Consider the following 22,481-nt stretch of genomic DNA (forward strand, 5'->3'; position numbering starts at 1 on the left):
GTATTTATCATCAATTATTTGTACATTAATTTTGAGTAAATGTCTTGTAAAATGGGCGTTCACTTCAACAAGATTCTTTAAAAATAATTTGTTGTTAAATTGATTCACACTGGCATTGTATCAGCCCACCCTGCTTTAGATATCAGCAGGAGCCAGACGAAAAACAGGGTATTAAAACTTTTAAGACTGCCATTCGGTGATGTGAGATGTTCATAAGTGATTATGCAACAACTTCAGTTATGTCATCACTCAGATTAAGTTAGTCAAAAAAGTGGGCGGGTTCAAAGATCATTCAAGTATTAAAATCAGCAGGACCTTAAATAATAAAGAGACAATAACAAATCAACCAATACTAGTCGTTTTACAGATGCTGTCATGTTAGTTGATATGCTGGAGCACTAATGCTGAAAAATCAACTTTGCGTAACAGAAATAAAAAAGATGGATTAAATGTTTTTAATTTCACGAAGAAAAAAAAAATCAGTATTTTTGGTCAATAAATGCAGCCTTGATGAACAGAAGAGACTTCTTAAAAAAAGAAAAAAAAGAAAGAAAACTGTGATCTTAACAGTAAAAGACTGTAAAATGCTACAGTAAAAAAAACTGTTAATTGGTTATCGGTAAGTTTCCATACTATATACGGTGCATAACTGTAATTGCATTTAATGTCATTTTACAGTAAAAAAAGAAAAAAAAAACTGTATTGAATGGTTCAAAACATATTAGTACTTCAGTATGTCAGTTTATTAACATTAGAAAGTTAATGAAATACGGTATTTTATTGTGAATTTAAGTCTGTAAAACTTAAAATGTCGCTGTTCATAAGAAAAACAGTAGTATTCAACAGTGTACAGGGGAACATCACACCATCACAGAACAATTGGGATTGGCGCTCAAACACAGAAGCACCTGCTCAGAAACACTCACTTGTTCCTCAGCACCTGCCAGGCCGCTTCGATATCAGCGTACAGGTTCTTCTCGGACGGTTTCCCGGTACTGACCCCGTAACCCGAGTAATCATAGGAGAACACGTTACAGTTGATCCTGGAGCCGAGGCCGATGTAGAAGCTGCACATCTGGCCCAGATCCACGGCGTTCCCGTGGGAGAACAGCAGTGTGTAGCGGCTAGCAGGCGCGCAGCGGACGAACATGCAGCCGAGCCGGTTCCCGCGGCTGGTTCGGGTCACCAGCACCTCCACGGCGTCGAGCTCGCGCTGTGAGTACTGCCAGTCGGCGCGCTCGGTGAGGTGCAGGCTGGTCGCGCCGCTCGTGTCCGTATGGATGGAGTACGTGGGCTCGGGCGGAAGAAACGCCAGTTTGGCCGCGATGCGACTCGGACACGGCGGGCAGCAGAAGAGCCAGCACAACTCGCCGAGGGAGAAGCTGTTCATCCTCGGGCCTTGCTCGGGCATGGATAGCGGTGGATACCGGGTGAGAGTCGGGGATTTTAGCGAGAGAATTCACGAACGGTGTCGAGGATGCTAAAGCCGTGCTAATTGGTTTCGGTTTGGTAAGTTAGCGGTTTAACGGTTCGGTGACTAGAACTTGGTTCTTGGCATTTTCAAAAATATTTACGTTCCAATCCAGCGCTCTTCCGTCTCGATCATAGGTTGAAAATGTCTAAAAATCGATCATTTACGCTACACAATCAACACCAAGCTAGCCGTTCACTTTCAATGTAAGCTGCCATTGCTCCCGCTAGGAATGCCCAAATATGGGATTTTTCCGGACGTGGCGGATATCCGGCTCCTGCTGGCGACGGCAACGTCACGAGCCTTTTTCCTTGGATGAGCTGCAGGATGGATGGTGGTTTTTTCAAAGTCATCAAAACTGTGAAGCAGATAAACTCAAAATGGGAAATATTTCTGTTCACGATATTAAACGAATAAAACCGTTAAAATATTTCAGTTTATTGTTTGTGTATTCCAGCACTACACACTCTGGATATTCTCTAAATCAAATTTATTATGTGCACGCCTAATGCTTTTTTGCGGTATTCAAGGAGTTCGTAAGGTTTTTAAGATATAAGAAAAAGCGATTGACCAAAATAACTATATTAAATTACAGCTACATTTTAATATAGGCTTACTCGGACTACTTTTTATTGATAACACGATTGCACGTTATTCACACAATAGCAATTAATTATTCATATTGTATTGATTCTCCCTAAATCCAGTTTTTCGTCTTTTAAATGTTTCTTTCTAAAATAGCCTACTGTTTATACACTCAAAAAGTCTTCCAGTTTTGTATTGAAGACATTCAGAGATCAGTCACTAGCAGGTGGCTATAATTACAAAGGAACTTGATCATTTCAATATTAAGAAGTGTTTTCTCAACATTTCAACATTGCATCAACTACTGATGAAAATCATTAATGTTTATTTGAATTATCCCTCGGTGGGTTATTTGATAAGTATTACTGTCTTGGGAAGACTTTGTCTTTCAAACAAATTCAGATGCACAAATTCATGTTATTTCAGTCATTTGTTATTAACATTTAATGCAGGGATTCAAAACTTCTTTCACCCAATATATTTACTTTGAGCTACCCCAGAGATTTTAAGGTAACAAGTTCATAAATAATTAACACAGTTCTCTGACGTTGATTAAGTCTAAACATGACGTGCAGGTAAACAAATATTGCATTAGTAAGCGTTTTATTTTGAGTCATGATGTTTTACAATTATTTAAATAAAATTATTTTATTACATTTATTTAAATTATATATTTTTATGATTTAATCAATTATTCGCTTTTCATTTAACCCACAACCCCCCTGCAGTTCCTTCACAAACTCGATGTAATGTTTAATGCACTTTATGTTGTTGAAAACAATGAATGGAATATATTTTCTTTGCATTTTTATATCCCTATGGTACGAGATTATCCCATTTAAATCTATGTGATAAACGAGTTAGGTCAAAAGTCATCAAAAAGTAGTCTGATTATATTCCCTAAAATGTGTAGTGTAATGTAATCGATTACGTTACTGACTACAATTTTTTTGTCATTTGGAATCAGTAAGTCATAATTTTCAAGTAATCAGCTCTTAATATATGGACACCTGGTAGGCAGCATTTCTTTATTACCAACCTTTAGCTTCCAGCTTCTTAGATTCATTCATTACATTTGGATAGTCTTCAGCTGAATTTTGATTTAGAGAAGGTGGAGGTGGAAATCAAGCTTCTCCGTCTTCTCCCCGAAACTGCCCACAATGGTTTGACAATAATGAAGTCACAAGGGTGATTCTCAGGTGATTTATCTGGACATGTCAGTTCATCTTGGTGCTCAAAATGTCCAAGTTTTATGAAAATGACACCATCTTTTTTTGCTTTTTAGCACAGGTGTCCGTGATTTAAGTTTTCGCAGTTACAGCTCTTTCACGGCTGTTGACTTAAGTTCATTTGGACACATTTCATATTAGTGTTCAACTGTCATTCATTCATTTTCGCTCAGTATTCTGAGTGCTTGTACTAAACACTGCTAAACATAACTTATATCACACTGATATTCAACCTAGAGAATATAGAAAAATGAAAAAGATAATAGCCACATTTGTTTTTTCACTGTAGCCTTCACAAATGATATTACCCCTTATAGGTTAATAACCAAGGGTGGTCAAATTATTTGCCTAACCACTATATTAATCATGTGTCCAGGAAATAAATATAGTATTTTATAGTATAACCTTATTGGACTGGGTTAAACCACTTATTTAAAACTCTTAAATTCTAGAAATCATCATATTCATTGCCTTGATAACACAACTCAGTGCATACGGTGGTGAGATACGGCATGCGGGTGAAGCCACACTGAACGACTCACACAGTGAGACCTGCTCTTTTGACCACAGGTCTGTTGATTTCCATAAATAATGAAAGTCATGCACAGATAAAATGCCCTTTATTTCCTTAAAAAATATAAAATGCAGATGGAGCCAGAGCAATCAGCACCCAGTGCATTTCCCTTGCTACAAAACTTCTTCTGAGCAGGTCCCACAGTGCATTTCTACATCCAGCGAGCACATTATTACTATCTAGGAAATGTGCTTCATCCTCTAGGGTATGATAAATCCATTCCACCCTGGAATCCATATGTTTTTGCTGATTAGGTGAGAATGTGAGGAATGTTAATCCAGCCTCGTTCTCCCTCTACCCCATTCCATTCAGGACGTCCCCAAGAGTGATATTCTGATGTTTATGAGCCTAAAATGTCTTCAAAGTGTCATAGTTATAAATTCCTGTCACATTATGACAGATTTTCCCACTGAAATCTTATTAATGAAAAACTGCAAGTTTACATATATCACTGGAAACGTGAAACAAAGTTACATGCTGAAACCTCTGGGTTTGGTGGCCTATTTCCTTCATTGTTATGACAAATCAGCAAAATATATGTTACAAATATCTGAGACTATTATTAGCACAAGGACTTCATTTCAGTAACCACAATAGCAGCCAAGAGTGAATGCTAACGCTATTCGCTATTAACTAGTTGCTTATGAGCATGCATATTACTAGCATATTGGCTGTGCTTTATAGTACTTATAAAGCACATATTAATGCCTTCTTCAGCATGACTGTATTCTAGATCCTTTAAGCACAGCGATTTAACTGCTTAAAATCTGTTTGTGGATTAGTTCAAATGATTTAATTAAAGGAATAGTTCACTCAAAAATAAAAGTTATCTGAAAGTATACTCAACATCAGATCCTCCAAGATCCAGATTAGTTTGTTTCTTCATCAGAACAGATCTGGAGAAATGTACCATTGCATCACTTGCTCACCAGTGGATCACCTGCAGTGAATGGGTGCCGTCAGAATGAGAGTCCAAAAGACGGCACCCATTCACTGGTGAAGAAGTGATGTAATGCTAAATTTCTCCAAATCTGTTCAGATGAAGAAACAAACTCCTGTACATCTTGGATGGCCTGAGGGTGAGTGTATTTTCAGCAAATTAACTTTTTTTTTTTTTTTTTTCAGTAGAATCAGAATGGTTTGAAATCCTATCAAACACATTATCTGTTTTCCCACAGTATATAGAAAAAATTGTTCTGATATTTGGCATGCCATCACAAAATACACATATGTGCATTCAGCAGCTGTACTCTCTGAACTTTGATATATATTTAAAAAGCATGCAAAGCAATTTTCTCATTGTGGCACCAGACCTTTTCTGTTAGTCCTTCAAAACACACAGTTGATAAAACACCAAAGTCTGCTCACTTTTCAGCTGTTGGTTGTGAAATGGAGCTTTGTGTCTGCAGGGCTTTACATGTGTACAAAGAAAGAGCAGTGCAGATGATTCTGGGCATTGACTCTTCTGATCTCAGGAGACCAGAGCACATCAAACTCAGGTTTTGAATCAGTATTATCAGGATCACGTGAACCTTACAGGATTGGGTTTTAATGCACCAGACACCAGCTTTGTGAGAGCTGGAAGCTTGCAGACCAAAAACAGGCAAAACTATATTACACAACAGGCATAACATGCATTTTCCTGCAACGATCACTTAAGGTAATGTCATTCGCTGCAACACTCAAGTTTCTTATTATATGAAAATTGGGTCCATAATGTTGGAAAATAGGGAACAAAAAATAATTAGCATAATTAAATATTATTTCTCCTTTTTGTTATAGCTACATTAATAAATTATATACCATGCAGCTGCAATTAAATATTCACATTAAAACATATTATACAAATTGAGTAAAAACGTGAGTATATGATGGGTAACAAGTAAACCAAAAAATTATATTCGATAATCATATTCTTATGATGCAAACAATCTGCATAATTTTCTTTAGGCAAAAGAAAATGTTTGCGAGATTCACTCAAATGAATGTTGTGTTTTTATGATGCATTGTCTGCAGCTGGATTTATGCATATAAATCATCGTGAGATGTTACGGCTGTGGGTTTGAGATAAATAAAGTAACTTGTTTAATATCTGGACCGGGAGAGAAACATTTAAATAACTGTCACACAATGAAAATGAAAACAATTCGGGATGAAAATCTTCCCCGCTAATGCAGCTCTCAAATGACGTTTACGAAACACTGATGGTGTTTGGTATTGGTGACGTCAAACCTTGTGCAATATGTCCAAATTCAACTTCGATTTGTGAGCTTTACTAGACATGAGTAGATAATGATAGAACTATTCCGGTAAACTGTCATTGTTTGCCCAAGTCATAACATCAGCATACACGGGATAATGCAGACAGTGGTGTTTTAATCAGGAGCTAATGACACACCAATGCGCAGGAGAAGAATAATATTTAGGGGAAATAAACACATTGATGTCACAGGACTGTTTTCCGGTTACTTTGCCACCATGCATCACCCCCTTGCCTCATTGCTCTTGCCTGGGCATTCCCACAGCATCCCAGCACGATCTGAAGCTTTGGCTCCAAACTCTACAACAATATCCGGATCACTCATCGCAGTACATTGGGAAATGTTCTCTGTGCTCACTATACGATCTCCCTTTTACACTAATAGAATGAGACAGTGGTGTAATTCTCCAGATGGTGCTATAAAAAGCTTTACTCAAATGGACAGCAACTGACTGGAAGCTTATGTTAGCAACTTCTGGAATGCTCTGGGTTTTGTTATCTGTATCTGGTTTTTACCAGGCTAGCTTGGCTAGAGAGCTAATGCGTCGCGTCATGCCCCACATTGATACGATGGGTCTGGAAACATGACTTCTAGCATCTGATATGGAAAAACCATTAGATGACTTTGGAATACCGTCTGAACGCAATAAAATATTTATATAAAAAGTGAGCAATCCCTCACCCAGGATTGGGTTGTTAGCTTTGAATGCAACGTGGGCCGCGTTTTGGGGGAATTGAAAGCAGAACTGTTTGCAAACTGTGATTTGGTGTGCTAATGTTTAGGGTTTGCAAACAGTTGCAGTCTCTGGGATGGTGGGAAAATTAACAGTATTTGTAGATTTCAGCAACTTTCCATCACTCAGCATTTTACACATTCATGTAGCTCTCGATTCTGACTTGTACAATAAAACATTGTACTTGCATCATGAAAATTAGTGCATGTAAACGTTTTCAATAGTTAGATTATGGTGACCAGATTTCTAAAACCAGTGAAATGTTCTGTGGTCATAATGTCATCGAAATCTCACCTGCTGTTATCTATACATTTTTTATTGTTTTTAAATGGATTCAGATAAAGTACCACATAACAACCTGTCAATCTATTTTCGAGCTTGTTTACAGATTCAAACAGCGTAAGTGCTGGAGAGAAAAGCCTGACAGTATTTACATAATAATACCTTGAGCTCTTTTAAAGTTTCTTTTACAATCACATAAACCAACGGACGTGGGCAGCAAAAGAAAGCACTAAAATCATAGAAAAGAAGACAAATTACAAATGTGTCAAAACTTCAATTTTCTTGTCTCATGTTCAGAAAAAAAAAGGGAATGGATTTATTGTTTGCTACACCATCCCACCGCATTCAAAGTAAAGAGACATTTTCAGGGGGCAGCTGCCCTCTCTTTCAATGGTTTGAAGGCGGAGGAGGTTGTCAAAATATCTCCACCGACGTGTCCATCACAGCTTCGCCTCAGGTCCTCAGAGTAATTGATGTCTTCTTAAGAGTTTTAGCTGTAAACAATGTGGAGGAACCTCAAGGAAGTTTCACCCCAGGGAGCTTCTCATAACTAATGATCACCAATGCCACAGTTTCACTTAAGAATGTCAAACTACATTCAAGAGGAACAAGAAACCATCTCACATTACACTCGTGGAGATTACACATAACTTAATTGAGGTCCTGGGGAGATTCTGGGAATCTTATCGGGAACCGAGATTGAGCCTGTTCCCCCTCTAATGAAGTTGGGAGTTTCTGACTTCCCAAAGCTAGAGTCAATCCACTTCGAGAAGTGTTTTTGATTTTTCATGGGCCTTCATGATGAAAAAAAAAAATGTATGCATCTCCTTTTTGCTTTGAGTTCGCCCCAAAAGAGGAAGGCAGCATAATTGAATACTGAACACATAGTTAAAAACTTCCTATGAAGCTGACTTTGTTTTTGAATAGAGACACTAAACAAGTGGAATGTTTCTGTACATCCTCAAACCGAAGGAAAGTATTGCACAGCGGGATGGGTTGTTGTTTTAGAGGCCTTGGAAATTTCTGAGAAATCAGAAAGAAAAGAAACATCTCTGAACATATGTCATGCATCAGGACAGGCACAGCTGTTTTAAGGCCAATCCGTTTTTGACACATTTGAAAATGTTTAAAGAGACGTGTGCAATCAGAAAATATCACACCGAACTTGAGAACTTTTCCTCATTTTTATGCTGTTTGGGCAAGAAAATCTGGAGTAATCTGTGGTCCAGATTTTTACCAGATTGGACCTTGACAGTGTATTTTACTTGGCAGTCTATGGGACAGTCACAAGCCTCCCGGTTTTCATCCAAAATCTCTTACATTGTGTTCTGAAGACGAACAAAGCTCTGGATTGGAATGACATTTGGGTAAATGATTAATGACAAAATTTTCATTTTGGGGTGGAGTATCCCTTTAAAACTTGTGTATTTGAAACGCATATATAAGATTTTCATCCATTTGGATTACAGAGTTTTAACATAAACTGATGAACTTAATTTGATGCATGTATTGTAGTCAAATTAAATAGGATTTAAGATTTCTGTAATAGTAACAAACTGAATGTGCTGTATACAATAACCAGGTTTATATATTTGGTGTCGGTCAATCCTATTTGTTTCAGTCTTACACATTTTAACGTAATTATTGCTTGTTCCATATCAAGCCATATTTACGGTACATAACAAATACATGTAACTGTTCTCACAATGAACAGATTTATGCTGCTTCTTAAGCAATATATGCATTCAGAAACAAAAGATTATTTAAATAGATTCAAATAGTTAATAATAAACTATGCCAAAGTGTATTAGTGCAATGCTCATAATAACTGAAATAACCAAATTAGCCAGAATATTAATTAAACAAACACACAAAGGGCAGATATAAAAATGAATAGTTTGAAATGGACTGAACTTTCTCTGTGTCTGCCGTCTTTGACGTCACGGCTCAGGACAGTCACTAGTGAAGGCTTTGGGAATGTCTGTGTTCTTGTGGTGCCATTAGTCACTCATGACATCAGTTTTCCAGTATGTTCGGACAACACGAGCATCCTGCATCATGCAGCGCCAACAGAGAAACTCCTACTGAGGTGAATGGGAAGTCTAATGGCCAGACACTCAAAGTTACCATCTAAAGTCAGTAGAATGATGCTTAGCTGTTAATCTGACAGAGCAATAGAATACCATCCTCTTTTCCACATTATATGAAACAGTTCTACTGAAAACACACCTGAAAACAGCAGGGCAGAAAGTTATGTTTTTATTTGTCACTCAAAACCTGTTAATGGTTTTATTGCAAAACCCAACCGGTCCTGACCTGATCCTGTCAGACATGACAGTGTATAGTGCACGCAACATTAAATAAACGCACTGGTTGCATTCCAAAACAAAAACAGGTCTTGACTGCATAGCTGCAGGCCTGTGAGTTGGGTAATGAAACCTTTACAACTATGCTTAAAGTCTTTACAGTTATTTTAGAACTATAAAAAGGCATTTTTATCATCCAACCATTTGCATTGCTTTTTTTTAGTTTAAATCATCTGACAAATTAATAGAGTTCAAGGAATAGTTCAGTCAAAAAATTTACATTTGTTAAAAATGGACTCTCATTCTGACGGCACCCATTCCCTGCAGAGGATCCACTGGTGAGCAAATGATATGATGCTAAATTTCTCCAAATCTGATGCAGAAACAAACTCATCTACATCTTGGATGGTGTGAGGGTTACTATATATGTTCAGCAAATGTTCATTTTGGGTGGAAATATTTCTTTTAACTTCCCACAACCTCTCATGAATCATGAGATGATTAAAAATCAATAAAAAGTATTTTAAATAGAGGAACACACTCATCCTAAATGTTACTAAATGTCATCATAAAATCAACAACAGCAGTATAAATTAAACTTACAAATGGTTAAACAATGCATTGTTATGCTATTGATTCATGAGGGTGCATACTGCGAAGAAAGCATGCGAGATATTTTTGGTTCAACTTAAAATAAAGAAATCATATGGAAAGCTGTTGAGATATCACTTGGCTTTCAGAACAGTTGTTAGTACTTCAAAGTGTTCAGTAAACTACAATAAAGTGTTAATATTCCAGGAAATCTTAAGTTATCTTGATCATTATTTAAAATACCTTGACTTTTTTTTTTAACAATGAATCGAATTAGTTAAAAAAAACATACACTGTTACACAACGTCAATGAAAACATCTAGGAATGACAGTGATTGCAGCCAGACTCAAATCACTCGATGCATTTGACCCATGCAAAACATCTCAAGTTTCTCTTCTAAACAAGAGTCTAATCAAAGAGCATCAAGATCCTCTGAGATGCACGCAATGAACGTGATTTAACGGATCTGATGTTTATGCTTCTAGCCAGTCAAGTCATGTCATGCTTTACCCAGGAGGAATTTAACGTGAACATTTTTGACAGTGTACAGAAATGCAATTATATGAGAGGCTGATATGGTGTTTCAGCACGCTCGCATGCATGTAGAAGAAATCCCTCTCCCAAAACAATGACTTGCTATCTTCAAGTCATGTCAGAACGGTCATATACGATGAGCGTGCATGAACATTACCACATGGGTTACAACATACCACATTACATAACTGGAACTTGCAATTTACTTTAAAGGAATAGTTCACCCAAGAATGACAATTTGCTGAAAATGTACTCACTCTCAGACCATTTTAGATGAGTTTGTTTCTGTAGAAATCTAGCATTACATCACTTGCTCACCAGTGGATCCTCTGCAGTGAATGGGTGCCGTCGGAATGAGAGTCCACTCCAAACAGCTGATAAAAACATCACCATAATCCACAAGTAACTCCAGTCCAGCAATTAACATCTTGGGAATCAAAAGAAAAACCTGTAAGAAAAATACATAATTGAGATTTGAAAATAATTGCTACAGCTAAAATATGGGTCCTCTAAAAATAAAATCAAACAAAAAATTCAAATAAGTTTTGGTTTAAGTTCTTAAGTAAAAAACAAAAAACAAAAAAAAAAAACAAGTAGAAAAAAGCTGAAAGGAAATTTGAAAGAAAACTAATAACAATGACAAATGCACATAATAAATTAATAGCATTTTAAAATATATAAAAATAAAAGCTAAATCAAAACATTAATAAATAGATCTATCATAAATGTAACACGAGTACTGTTAAAATAGCATAACTGTGAATAGTTACTGTACAATTCATTTTGTGTAGTGCTCCGGAACTCAAGAGAAATCTAGCTAGAAAACAAAAACTAATTTATCTGGTTTACGAGGCAACAGGTTTGCACATAAAAAAAAAAAAATTGATTTCCCATCATTCTCTGATGGCAGAAAAATTTCAAATACACACCTACTGTAGATTACATGCTGTGCTCTCATTCTGTTGAATTTGCGAGAATCAGAAAATACCTCCATATAAATCTAAATCATTTAAATACACATCATATTATCATTACATCTTCAAAAAGTCATAAGTCCACTCTTTAAAAAAAAAGGGTTACTTGAGGTTCTATATAGAAGCATGGGGTTCTGTACTTGGCCAGTGGAACCTTTTACCAAAAAAAAAAAAAAAGGTTCTACCCTTGGATGGCTCTAAAATTTTAAGTGAATTTAAGTACTGTATATGCACATAGAGAACATAAGCAAGCTTATGTATGTTTATTAAAAAAGTGAAGAAGTGAAATAATTAAAACTAAACGTAAAATAATTTAAAGTTTTGTAGTCTAATACAGAATATACAGAGGTGTAATTTTAAAAATGACATCTTTGTATAATAAATTGAATAAATTTGAACTTTTAGAATTTTCCGGATTGATTATATTTTCCAATTAAACAATAAATAACTCTTTCAATAATAAAGAACCCTTAAATGGTTCAAGAACCATCTAACTTGGATTCAAAGAACCATTTGTGGTTTCTTTTTTATGAATCCATTCAAATGGTTCTATATTTGAAGTGAGTGATTGAACAATTTCTGGTTCTAAATAGAACCATTTCTTTTAAGAATGAAGTAAACAATAGCACCTAAGTTCACTACTGGATGTCCATAAAAATAAAAGAAATACTACGGCCCAGTGTATAAAATAAATCAGAGGCAGAATCAAAGGCCTTCACTCTTCTTCTGTGGAGTTTGAATGTCCAAATTAATTCAGAAAGCTTATTTAGCGTCTGCTGGTGTTTGAGTAATCCCTGCGGTCAAATCCCTTCCTGTTCCCTGACCCACAACCAAAACAAGCAGGATAAGGAAGGTCTCAATCCATCCATTGATGTTTCTTCAACAGTTTTCCATTAACTACATGCAGCAGTCGTAGAGTTATGTGCAGTATATTCTATGTTCCGTATACCTATCATTTATAGGTAAAATACAAATTAACTTCTGTGTTTTGGAAGTGGTTGACATGAAATCAAAATGGATAACAAAATTTGTACAGCCCTTCCAAAACATGCACATTCAAAACCATAATATTAATCAGAATTCAAGAAAAACATTAATATGTCATGCAGGCAAATGTGTTGATTCAGTGACCCAATGAATACAGCTCACTCAGTTTGACTGAAATCCACATAATCCATGAGAATTTATTGTCACAAGCACAATTTCTCGTCATAAAGTCACACAAAAATAACAGAACACATTTACACAATGTATACAATCCTAGACTCATTGTACAATGGACAGGCTAGCTAAGTACCGAGAGTTAAATATGTACTCACATTGCACACAATGATATTAAACCTACACAAGTATATATAGCTGTATGCCAAATAAAACATGGTCTGACATAAAAAAAAAAAAAAAAAAAAATGCATTATTTACATTAAACATCCATTTGATTTCCAAAAAGGTTAAGATTTCATGTCAAGGTCTTTCCATCAGTCCAGAGTTGTGGCATGATCGAGAAAACAAGAAGTCCACATTATTCGTCCAAAAGTTAATAGTACGAATCGCAGCTGCCTCAAAGATTACAATGAACACCGCAGAATGCTTGATATATATGCTGCATCTGCTCATACGAGGCTGGTGTCGATTACTTCACAAAGTGACACTGTTGCTAGTGTTTGTTTTTTTTTTATAAGAAAAAAAAAACAAGTAAAAAAAGCAAAACAAATGCACATTTTAAATTCAAATCAAATACTGTTTATGTCTTTACATCCATCTACATTTATTATTAGTTAAGCTAGGTAATAGACATCACTACATAGACTACATTTTACACGGTAAGCGTAAAAATATCTTCACTTTTTTTGTCAGCGAAATGCTGTTTGGCAACGAAAAATGAGGTGCGACAAGTGAAGAAAACGATCCTTCGCTTCTCAAAAGATTTTGAAAATACTTCTGTATGATAAAAGCGTAAAAAAAAGAAAAGAAAACTGTTATATTTATGTGTGTATGTGAGAACAGTCTTGACTTGAGGTTGCTGGGTGAATCCTCGAACTTTAACTTGCATCCTGCATCATATTCACATTTTGCCCAATCTCGGCATTAATTTTCCTGCTTTCTATGTAAATTAGGCTTTTTATTGATGCTGCTTTATTATAAGTAAATGATGCCTTTGCAGAAATAATCTTGCACTTTTACTGCTCACAAAATCTTCTGTAACATTTTTTGTGCTAATGGCAGCAGTTCATCATCACATGATGATTAAATGAAAGAAAAGCATCGAAACTGGGAATATATTTATTTTGCTCCTAGCGCTGTGTGTTTTAACTGTTTGTGTACAAGTGATCAAGTCAATAGTGTCAACTGTGTGTTTGTGTGTATGTGTGTGTGTGTGTGTAGGCAGAAATGTGTTTCAGCAGCGTGATGTGTGTCACATGTGAGATGAAGTTACTGCAGTCCGAACTGAAACAAACAAACAAACAAACAAAAGAGTCTGCGATTACTCAGAAAACGGCGGGAACATGCCGAGGTCGGCAAAGTCTTCGATGTTGTAATTGGTTGTTCCTTGGGTTGGATCCCCTGGCATCGGCAGCATATCCTGTGAGACAGAAACAGAGATCAGACGTCCAGTAGTGTAAGTGAATGTCACTATAAAGGCCGATTCATATCAAGAGATGCTGCAGAAGTCAATCTGCATGACTAAGAACAGAATTCAAACATTATTTATTTCTCAAATGGGACGCGTCACACAAGGTTTGACATCAGTGGTGAATTGTCCTTGGTTTTCCTCACAGCTCATCAATGCTGCGCTGTATTTTGAGATTTAGGAGCTATAACTGAAGAGTCTGTAAATTGCATTTAACACATTTATGCACAGATTTATCCAAAGGGACTTGCATTTAAGGTACACACTTACATTTGATCAATTCAAATTAGTGAGAACATAAACAGAAAATGTATATAAACAGAGTATAAATATTAGAATATATTAACATTTTAAATGAATAAAAAACTAAAAATTGAAATATTGCATTGGCAACTAACTGAAATAAAATGTATGTTTAAGTTGAAGTATTAAAATGATTAAAACGGAAAATTCTAAGTAGAAATATATATATATATATATATATATATATATATATATATATATATATATATATATATATATATATATATATATATATATATATATATATATATATATTAGGGGTGTAACGGTTCACAAAATTCACGGTTCGGTTCGATACGATACACTGATGTCACGGTTCGGTTCGGTTCGGTTCGATACGTTTTAGATACAGCAAAATGTAAAAACATCTCAACTTTTCAGAATGCCGCAAGCGCACCGCGGGTCATGTGACAAGAACTAACCAATCAGCTTCATCCTTTCCCGTAACAACGTTGAGAGCTCAGCCAAGATGAAGGAATAGCTGATCATAGTTGTATATGGATTGCAATTTTGAAATAAATTCAGTAGCAGAGCTACTGCAAGCGATTTTTAGAGCTGCAAATCCATTTATCCTTCGCTGAAATTTCCGCGTCTCATGGAGAGAGCACGTCATTGTTGCTTAGCAAAGACAGACGCCTCATGAGCGCTTCTGCCCAAGCGCTTTGGAAAGGAGGAGAAAGACGCGCCTAGCGTTTTCCACGCGTTTTTAGGCACGATATGTGAACGGCCCCTAAGGCGCTCGCTCACTCAGCACGCGCTGAAGGCTCGTTGCAAAATGTCTAATGCATTTAACAGACCAGAAATATAAGATCCTAAAATAACCAACAGGTCTGGTGTTTGGGTTGGATTCCCTGTAAGCTATAGTGTCTAAATGCTGCAGGGATAGTTTGCTGCATGCATGTTTCTCCTTTTTTTCGTCTTTTCCCAGATAGTACTGACGCATATATCCCAGATATTCCCGCTGGTTTTTTTTTTTTTTTTTTTTGTAATCCCGCTGGTGTACCCTGTCATGTTGCAGATGCGACATACCGTTGTTTTTTTATCCACCACTCTCTTGCCATCACCATTATAGCTTAAAGGGAATCCAAAGTGCACCCAAACACCAGACCTGTTGGATCTTCTCATTTCTAGTCTGTTAAACGCATTGGCTATTTTGCAACGAGCCTTCAGCGCGTACTGAGTGAGCGAGCGCCTGCTGAGTAGCCTAACATAAACATATAAGATGGTGTTTTTTTCTTCTTCGGGAGTGTCAGGGGCGTTGCCTGTTACGTTGTTTGGGTTATTGGGCTACCTTGTTGAACGCATATCATTATATTTCTTTCTCTCTCTTTTTTTTTTTTTTTCAAATATAATGAATTAGTCCAACGAACCGTTCGGTATACATAATGCGTACCGCGTACCGAACCGAAAGCGTCGTACCGAACGGTTCAATACGAATACGCGTATCGTTACACCCCTAATATATATATATATATATATATATATATATAGAGAGAGAGAGAGAACAACACAGCAAAATGACTAAAAGCTTAAAAATACTAAAAATAAAATTATAACTGCAAATATAAGAATAAATTATAATATGAATCAATTCTATTATAGTATAAGTCTGTGTATTGTGAAGAGTTAAAAATAATATAATAACATATAAACCAGAGAATGATTAAATACATCAATAAATGAATCAAAGTGACAAAAGTGAAAATGACGTGACATACAGGGGTCAAGGGTCATGGTATTGAGGGTGGAGAGAGCACTGTACATTCCCTCCCTCCACCTACAATTCCTGCCGACCTGAGACTCGAACTCGCAACCTTTGGATTATGACTCCGGATCTCTAACCATTAGGCCATGACTTCCAGTCCACGACTATAACAGTCTGGATCCTTGGTTTTTATTTTTTAGTTTGGTTTGTTAGACCTTCAAATGTTCAATTTCCCATCCAGTGTACTGCACACAGGTGGATATTGATGTGTCTGACAGTGAGTTCACCTGGAAGACCTCGCTCTGGCTGGACTGAGGATGAGGATGCTGGTCTCCTCCCTGCTGACTGTGGTGTTGACTCTGCCACTGAGACCAGACCTCAGACGGCCGGCCCTGGAACTGCCCTCCGCTCTGACCGCCTTCACCCGACACATCTGGAGAAACCAACACAGACACATTCACCACGGCTCCCAAGAGTCACTTCTGCAGCTTAAAGATGAATAGACATTACGCCCGAGACTCTGTATGGTGTTTCGGTTCTTTCTGCAACCCCTTTGAACTGCTGCTGTATGGAAAAGAGCTGCGAAGTCATTTGTTGATTGAAAGCTGAGATAAAATAAATTCTAAATATTGCGTGAAAAGTTCAAATGAAAAATAGAAACTGAATAAAATTTTAATGTCATTAAATATTAAAAATGTGCTTAATTTTTATTATTGACTATTAAAAACCATTTGTTGATTGAAATAAAGCAGAAATAAAATAAACTAGAACAAATATTAGATAAAAAATAATCATATAATGGAATAAAACAAAATATAAAAATGGAATTAAATAAAAGTAAAATAACTGAAATAAAAATAAGTGCTATTGCTGTTAACTAGAACTATTAGGAACATGTTAATTATAATAAAGTTTAAAGAAAATACCAATATTACATGAAAACATTGAAAATGTATGAAAGATGAACTTAAAAAAATAATAATTAAGAACTGAGAAAAAAGAAAAGAAAAAAACAATACCGCTAACTAAAAATATACAAAATCTAAATATCAGAATAAAAAACAACCACAATAATTTACAGTATTTGAAAAATAATGTTTTTGAACATTAAAGCATGTCAACATAGTCTGTAATACCAAATAAACAAAATAATGATGTTTAAAAAAGGATCATATGACCCCTTTAAAATAAGTAAAAAAAAAAAACAGCTAAATAGAAATGTAAAAAAGCTAACTAATACAAATGTACATAAAATTACTAAAACTAAAATAAAAAATATATAAATCAAAGCTAATTCAAAATATATACAAAATAATGCACTAGTAATAGAAATACTACTACTACTACTAGTAGTAGTAATAATAGTAATAGAAATAATAATAATAATAATAATAATAATATAACGGCAAAAAATCCTTGTGTGTTCTACAGAAAAACAAAGTAATGGAGGTGAATAAATTATGGCAAAATAGTGTGATATATATCCCTCAGCGCTTCTCAACAAACATGTTTAGACTTTACAGTATCAACTTCCACATTAACTCCGACACGTCTACTTCTGCAGCATCTCAATCGAGCGTGCTTGTAAAACACTTGAAGCGTACGACCTCCATTTCGATCAATTTGGCGAACAGGGGGAGAGACATTTACTAGAGGCTGACAGAATCATTTAAAGGCATGCATCTAGTGTCTCTTCACCCGCGGGGCCCGAGTCTTTGCTTAGGAAACGAGTGAGTGAAGCAGACTAATGCGCGGCGTGGGTGGCTGTTTTTCGCGGGATGGCACAGCGGTGCCCTTGGGCTGTTTCTCTTATTCTCCATGCTGATGAGGCAGTGATGTAAGGTCAAACTTCTCATTTCCCTACTGTGTTAGTGTTTGTCGCGCAGACGCCGAGAGCGGCCCTTCTCAAGCTCGCTTTCTGTCTGTCTTTCCCTCAAGGTTCAGCCGTTTGACGCGCCTCGTAAATCTCTCTATCAATTTTTCTGTTCGTCTTTGGTTGCGTTTCTCTCCCCAAGCCATCTTTCTCCGTCCCCATCAATCTGAGATCAGCGTGCTTCATGTTCTCCCCCGGTATCTGTTGAGCTTACGTAGCGCTTATTCTCCGGTCGCTCCATCAAACGTGATTCTCAAAGATGTAACGGTACAAAAAGCCGGCGTGAGAAAAGCAAACGGCGTTCAAAGAAAGAGCCGTTATTCCCAACGCTCTTCAATCATTTTTAAACTGAATGCACATTCTCTTGCTTCCACAACAATAAATGCAGCTGTTGAATGTGTGCTGTATTTCACATATGCATATGTGACCCTGGAGCACAAGACCGTCACTGGGGTGTATTTGAAGCAATAGCCAAAAAAAATAAAATAAAATAAAACATTGTATGAGTCAAAATGATCGATTTTTGTTTTATGCCAAAAATCATGAGGATATTAAGATCATGTTCCATGAAGATATTTTGTAAATTTGTTTCCGTAAATATATTTTTTATTAGTAATGCATTGCTAAGAACTTCATTTGAACAACTTTAAAGGCGATTTTCTTAATATTTAGATGTTTTTGCATCCCCAGATTCAAGATTTTCTTATAATTGTATATCGGCCCAATATTGTCCGATCCTAACAAACCATACATCAATGGAAAGCTTATTTATTTAGATTTCAGATGATGTATAAATCTCAGTTTTGAAAAACTGACACTTAAGACTGGTTTTGTAGTCCAGGGTCACATATAAAGACTGCAATTAAGGCACAATTGTAACATTATCTCAGTATGAAACATATGAATAAAGGCAGTACGATTATTGTTTATGCATTGCATTAGCTCTGAAAAGACTATTTTGTACAAACTATGAAGCAGAACTCAAATGAGTCTAACGGGAGCTGGTTTATCAGTAAATAAAGTCGCAAGGCGATTCTCTTATTCTTAGTCTGTCAATGTAAGAAACTGATCACAGCCAATAACTAGCAGTCAATTAACATCCAACATATACAAATACAAAGAAATGAGATTTTCTGAAATCGGCACCGGTTTGGTAATTACACCTAATAAATCTGCCCACAGATCTTGATATAAAATTGTTTAAATTAATGACATTTCTGATCCTCAAACCAATGCTCTTGTGGAGATGTGTTCCCCTGTCACTTCTCATTTCCATCAGAACGGAATATGAAATATGAAAATATGCTTTATAAAGTCCTTTGGAAAAGGGCAGAGTACAACTTTCCTCATTTTAACACTTTATGAATTTATCATAGAGAGAAAGTTATTAAGCATGGATAGGAAACAAGCCCACTTATATATTCTGGCATATTTGACATTTAACACTTATGCAAAAATATGTATCATGCTTCCCACAAACAAACAAATTTCAACTTTGGTAATAAACAGAAATGCTTCTGGAGCATGAAATGAGCTTATTATGATGATTTCTGTGACACTGAAGACTGGAGTAATGATGCAGAAAATTCAGCTTTAAAATAACGGGAAGAAATTACATCTTAAAATATATACAATTAGAAACCAGCTATATTAAAGTGTAATAATATTATTGGTTTTTTTTATCAAATAAATGAAGCCTTAGAGAGCAAAAGAGGTGAAGTACTTTTATTTGCAACTCTTTTTTAAAACAATTAAGTGACTTTTGTTTCTCATTAGTTACAATTGTGATTAAGAATAAAGCACATATGTTCCACAATTAACACGTGCTCAGTTTTCTGAAAACTGGGATTTAAGGTATTCACTCCAAATATAGAAAAAGACATTGTGTCTTCCAGCAGTCTCACAGTCCTTCTAAACGCCGTCCACATGAGGAAGCGAAGATAAATGCTCCATTTTCTTTAATGGCAACATATTAAAAAAGAATTATCTGGACATGGCTTCATTTTCAAGCGGCTGGCAGAAGCCTTCAGGGCTCAGAAAGCCATTCTACACTTGAAACAGAAGTGGGTTTTTAATGTCACCTGTTTAACATAAATGAGGTATTAAATGGACACACTTATCACAGGTTGAAGGTAGAGAGTTTCCCTCGAGGGACACAACAATGGGAAAAATGTGAAGTGTCTCGGTACGCACGCCCTGCTTCAAACTGAATTCAGTGCATAGACTTGAATGTGATGAAGAAATCTGAGGCTGCCTTGAATGGATGTAACACAAAAACAACGATTCTACAGTTTCAGCATATTCTGCCTTCGGTCGAGGAAAGTGAAAAGTTGCACAACTGTGTTTGTGGATCTGCGCTCTTCGTGTCACGCTGGTCAATATCATATATATCATGGTATGAGGAATTTTATATTATGATAAAAGTGACATGAAACATGAAATATTTAATGTTATATATATAAATTCTCTAATATAAATAACTAATTATCTAATATTATATATACAAATTATCATATTTTATTATACAAGTATATTTCTATTTAGAAAATAATATTTAATAAATAAACATGAAATATTTAATTACTCAGGATGGATTATTATAAAAAGATATTTATAATTCTATATAATATACACACATATGCATACACACATTCTATTAAGGGGGGGGGGATGCTATTTCATGCATACTGAGTTTTTTACACTGTTAAAGAGTTGGATTCCCATGCTAAACATGGACAAAGTTTCAAAAATTAAGTTGTACGTTTGAAGGAGTATTTTTGTTCCCAAAATACTCCTTCCGGTTTGTCACAAGTTTCGGAAAGTTTTTTTTCGAGTATGACTCTGTGTGACGTTAGATGAAGCGGAATTTCCTTATATGGGTCCTGAGGGCGCGTCTGCCGGAAGAGCGCACGCTCCCGTAGAGCAGAGCACTGAGAGCACAACAGACTTCACTGATCAGAGCGAGAGCGTCGCGAAAAGTCACAAAAGAAGTGTTTTTCTGGTTGCGAGGGCAAGACAACCCTGCACAGATTACCAAAAATAAAAACCGCACTAAGGGACCAGTGGATGGAGTTTATTTTTACAGAGCATCAACGGAGTTGTGTAAGTGTTTGTGTTTGTTCCCTGCATTTCGAAGATGCTTGTTTTACAAACAAGGCCCAGTTTGACGCCGGATTTGCGTATCGTTTATTTCTTAAGGATGATGCAATCCCAACGAAAAAGGGTCACAATCGTGTGTTGGAACCGCAGGCGGTGAGTAAAACTGCTTAAAATATCTCTGCCTCCTTGTTAGTGCGTCCGCCTCCCATGCCGGAGACCCGGGTTCGAGCCCCGCTCGGCGCGAGACGTTGCTGCTGCTGCTCTCGTTCAGTTTCAGCCTCGGGATCTGATTCTGGATCATAAATAAACAGCTGAATCTGACTGTAAGCCATGGTTTATTTTGGATGTATTTTCCTCACGGTAATGTCACAGCTTCCAAACGCTCTCAACACAAAAGCCTACTGTCGCTCGTGATTCTTTAGCTCCGCCCACACGTCACGCCTCCAGCCAGTCGTGTTTTTCCGGGAAAAATCGGTACAGACTATCTTTCTCTTATGAATATAATAAAACTAAAGACTTTTTGGAGTTATGAAGGATGCAGTACTACTCTATAGGTACTCAAGATTAACAGGATATTGAGTGAAAATGAGCATTTCATCCCCCCTTTAAATATATTATCTAATTTTATTTTTTATAAATATTTTACTGTGCAATTATCAAAATACATATTTATAATACTATAAAATATATTTTACTTCATGTTTAAGAATACCGTAGTAAAACACTGTAATGCAAGGCCTCACACAGCCTATTGTCGTATTTGCTTTGTATTATTTCGAGTGACAGCATCTTTCATGGTTAGATCATTTAGATAATAACTTCATTAAAAAGTAATTTTCTAAACTCATTGAATAAGTTATGCTGATTGTTTAACACTTTCATGATTATTAGTCATTGTTGTATTGAGAAGTAATTCGGAAGAGTTTGCAAAACTACGAACACAAACATCTAATTGCCTGATGTGCAGTTGTGATCAGTCAAACCACAGAAATTAGTTTTTCATTCGGTCTATAACAGAGATGAAGTGGCCAAACCAAAGAAACAGAACAACAAAGCCGTTTGTCTCACTATGGACGCCATACAGACACAGTCCTCACACCGTCTGCTGTCAATGTTGTTACCGTCTGTGTTTTATATGGAAATCTATGAATCACTGTACAAGTAAAAGAGAGGACTGGTGCTGTAATGTGTCCTCCGTATGAAGGTCTGTTCGTCTCAGACTGACCTGTCAATCATGTGCTGAGATCATTCAACCGTTTCAGGTACAAACAGAGCTGCAGGAGTCTAAAGCTTTCACGACAGTTTTATTTCACTAGCTGATATCAGTT

General features: G+C 36.2%; 2 protein-coding genes across 5 annotated transcripts in view; both read right to left on the reverse strand.

Annotated features, from left to right (window-relative positions):
- LOC128017379 (alpha/beta hydrolase domain-containing protein 17C) overlaps window positions 1-1,765 on the reverse strand; it is a 38,435-nt gene extending 36,670 nt beyond the window's left edge. The window contains exon 1 of the mRNA XM_052602743.1: window positions 927-1,765. Within this exon, the coding sequence (XP_052458703.1) occupies window positions 927-1,411 (485 nt within the window). The 5' untranslated portion in view covers window positions 1,412-1,765. The remainder of the gene's footprint in view (window positions 1-926) is intronic.
- Window positions 1,766-12,694: 10,929 nt separating this feature from the next.
- The window catches only part of LOC128017380 (aryl hydrocarbon receptor nuclear translocator 2), a 69,176-nt gene continuing 59,389 nt past the window's right edge, over window positions 12,695-22,481 (reverse strand). For all 4 annotated transcript variants that reach the window (XM_052602744.1, XM_052602747.1, XM_052602745.1 and 1 more), the window contains 2 exons: window positions 16,469-16,614; window positions 12,695-14,125 (listed from right to left, as the gene is read on the reverse strand). In XM_052602744.1, the coding sequence (XP_052458704.1) occupies window positions 14,027-14,125; window positions 16,469-16,614 (245 nt within the window). In that variant the 3' untranslated portion in view covers window positions 12,695-14,026. The remainder of the gene's footprint in view (window positions 14,126-16,468; window positions 16,615-22,481) is intronic.

The sequence above is a fragment of the Carassius gibelio genome, chromosome A7, assembly GCF_023724105.1.
Source record: "Carassius gibelio isolate Cgi1373 ecotype wild population from Czech Republic chromosome A7, carGib1.2-hapl.c, whole genome shotgun sequence".
Classification (NCBI taxonomy): domain Eukaryota; kingdom Metazoa; phylum Chordata; class Actinopteri; order Cypriniformes; family Cyprinidae; genus Carassius; species Carassius gibelio.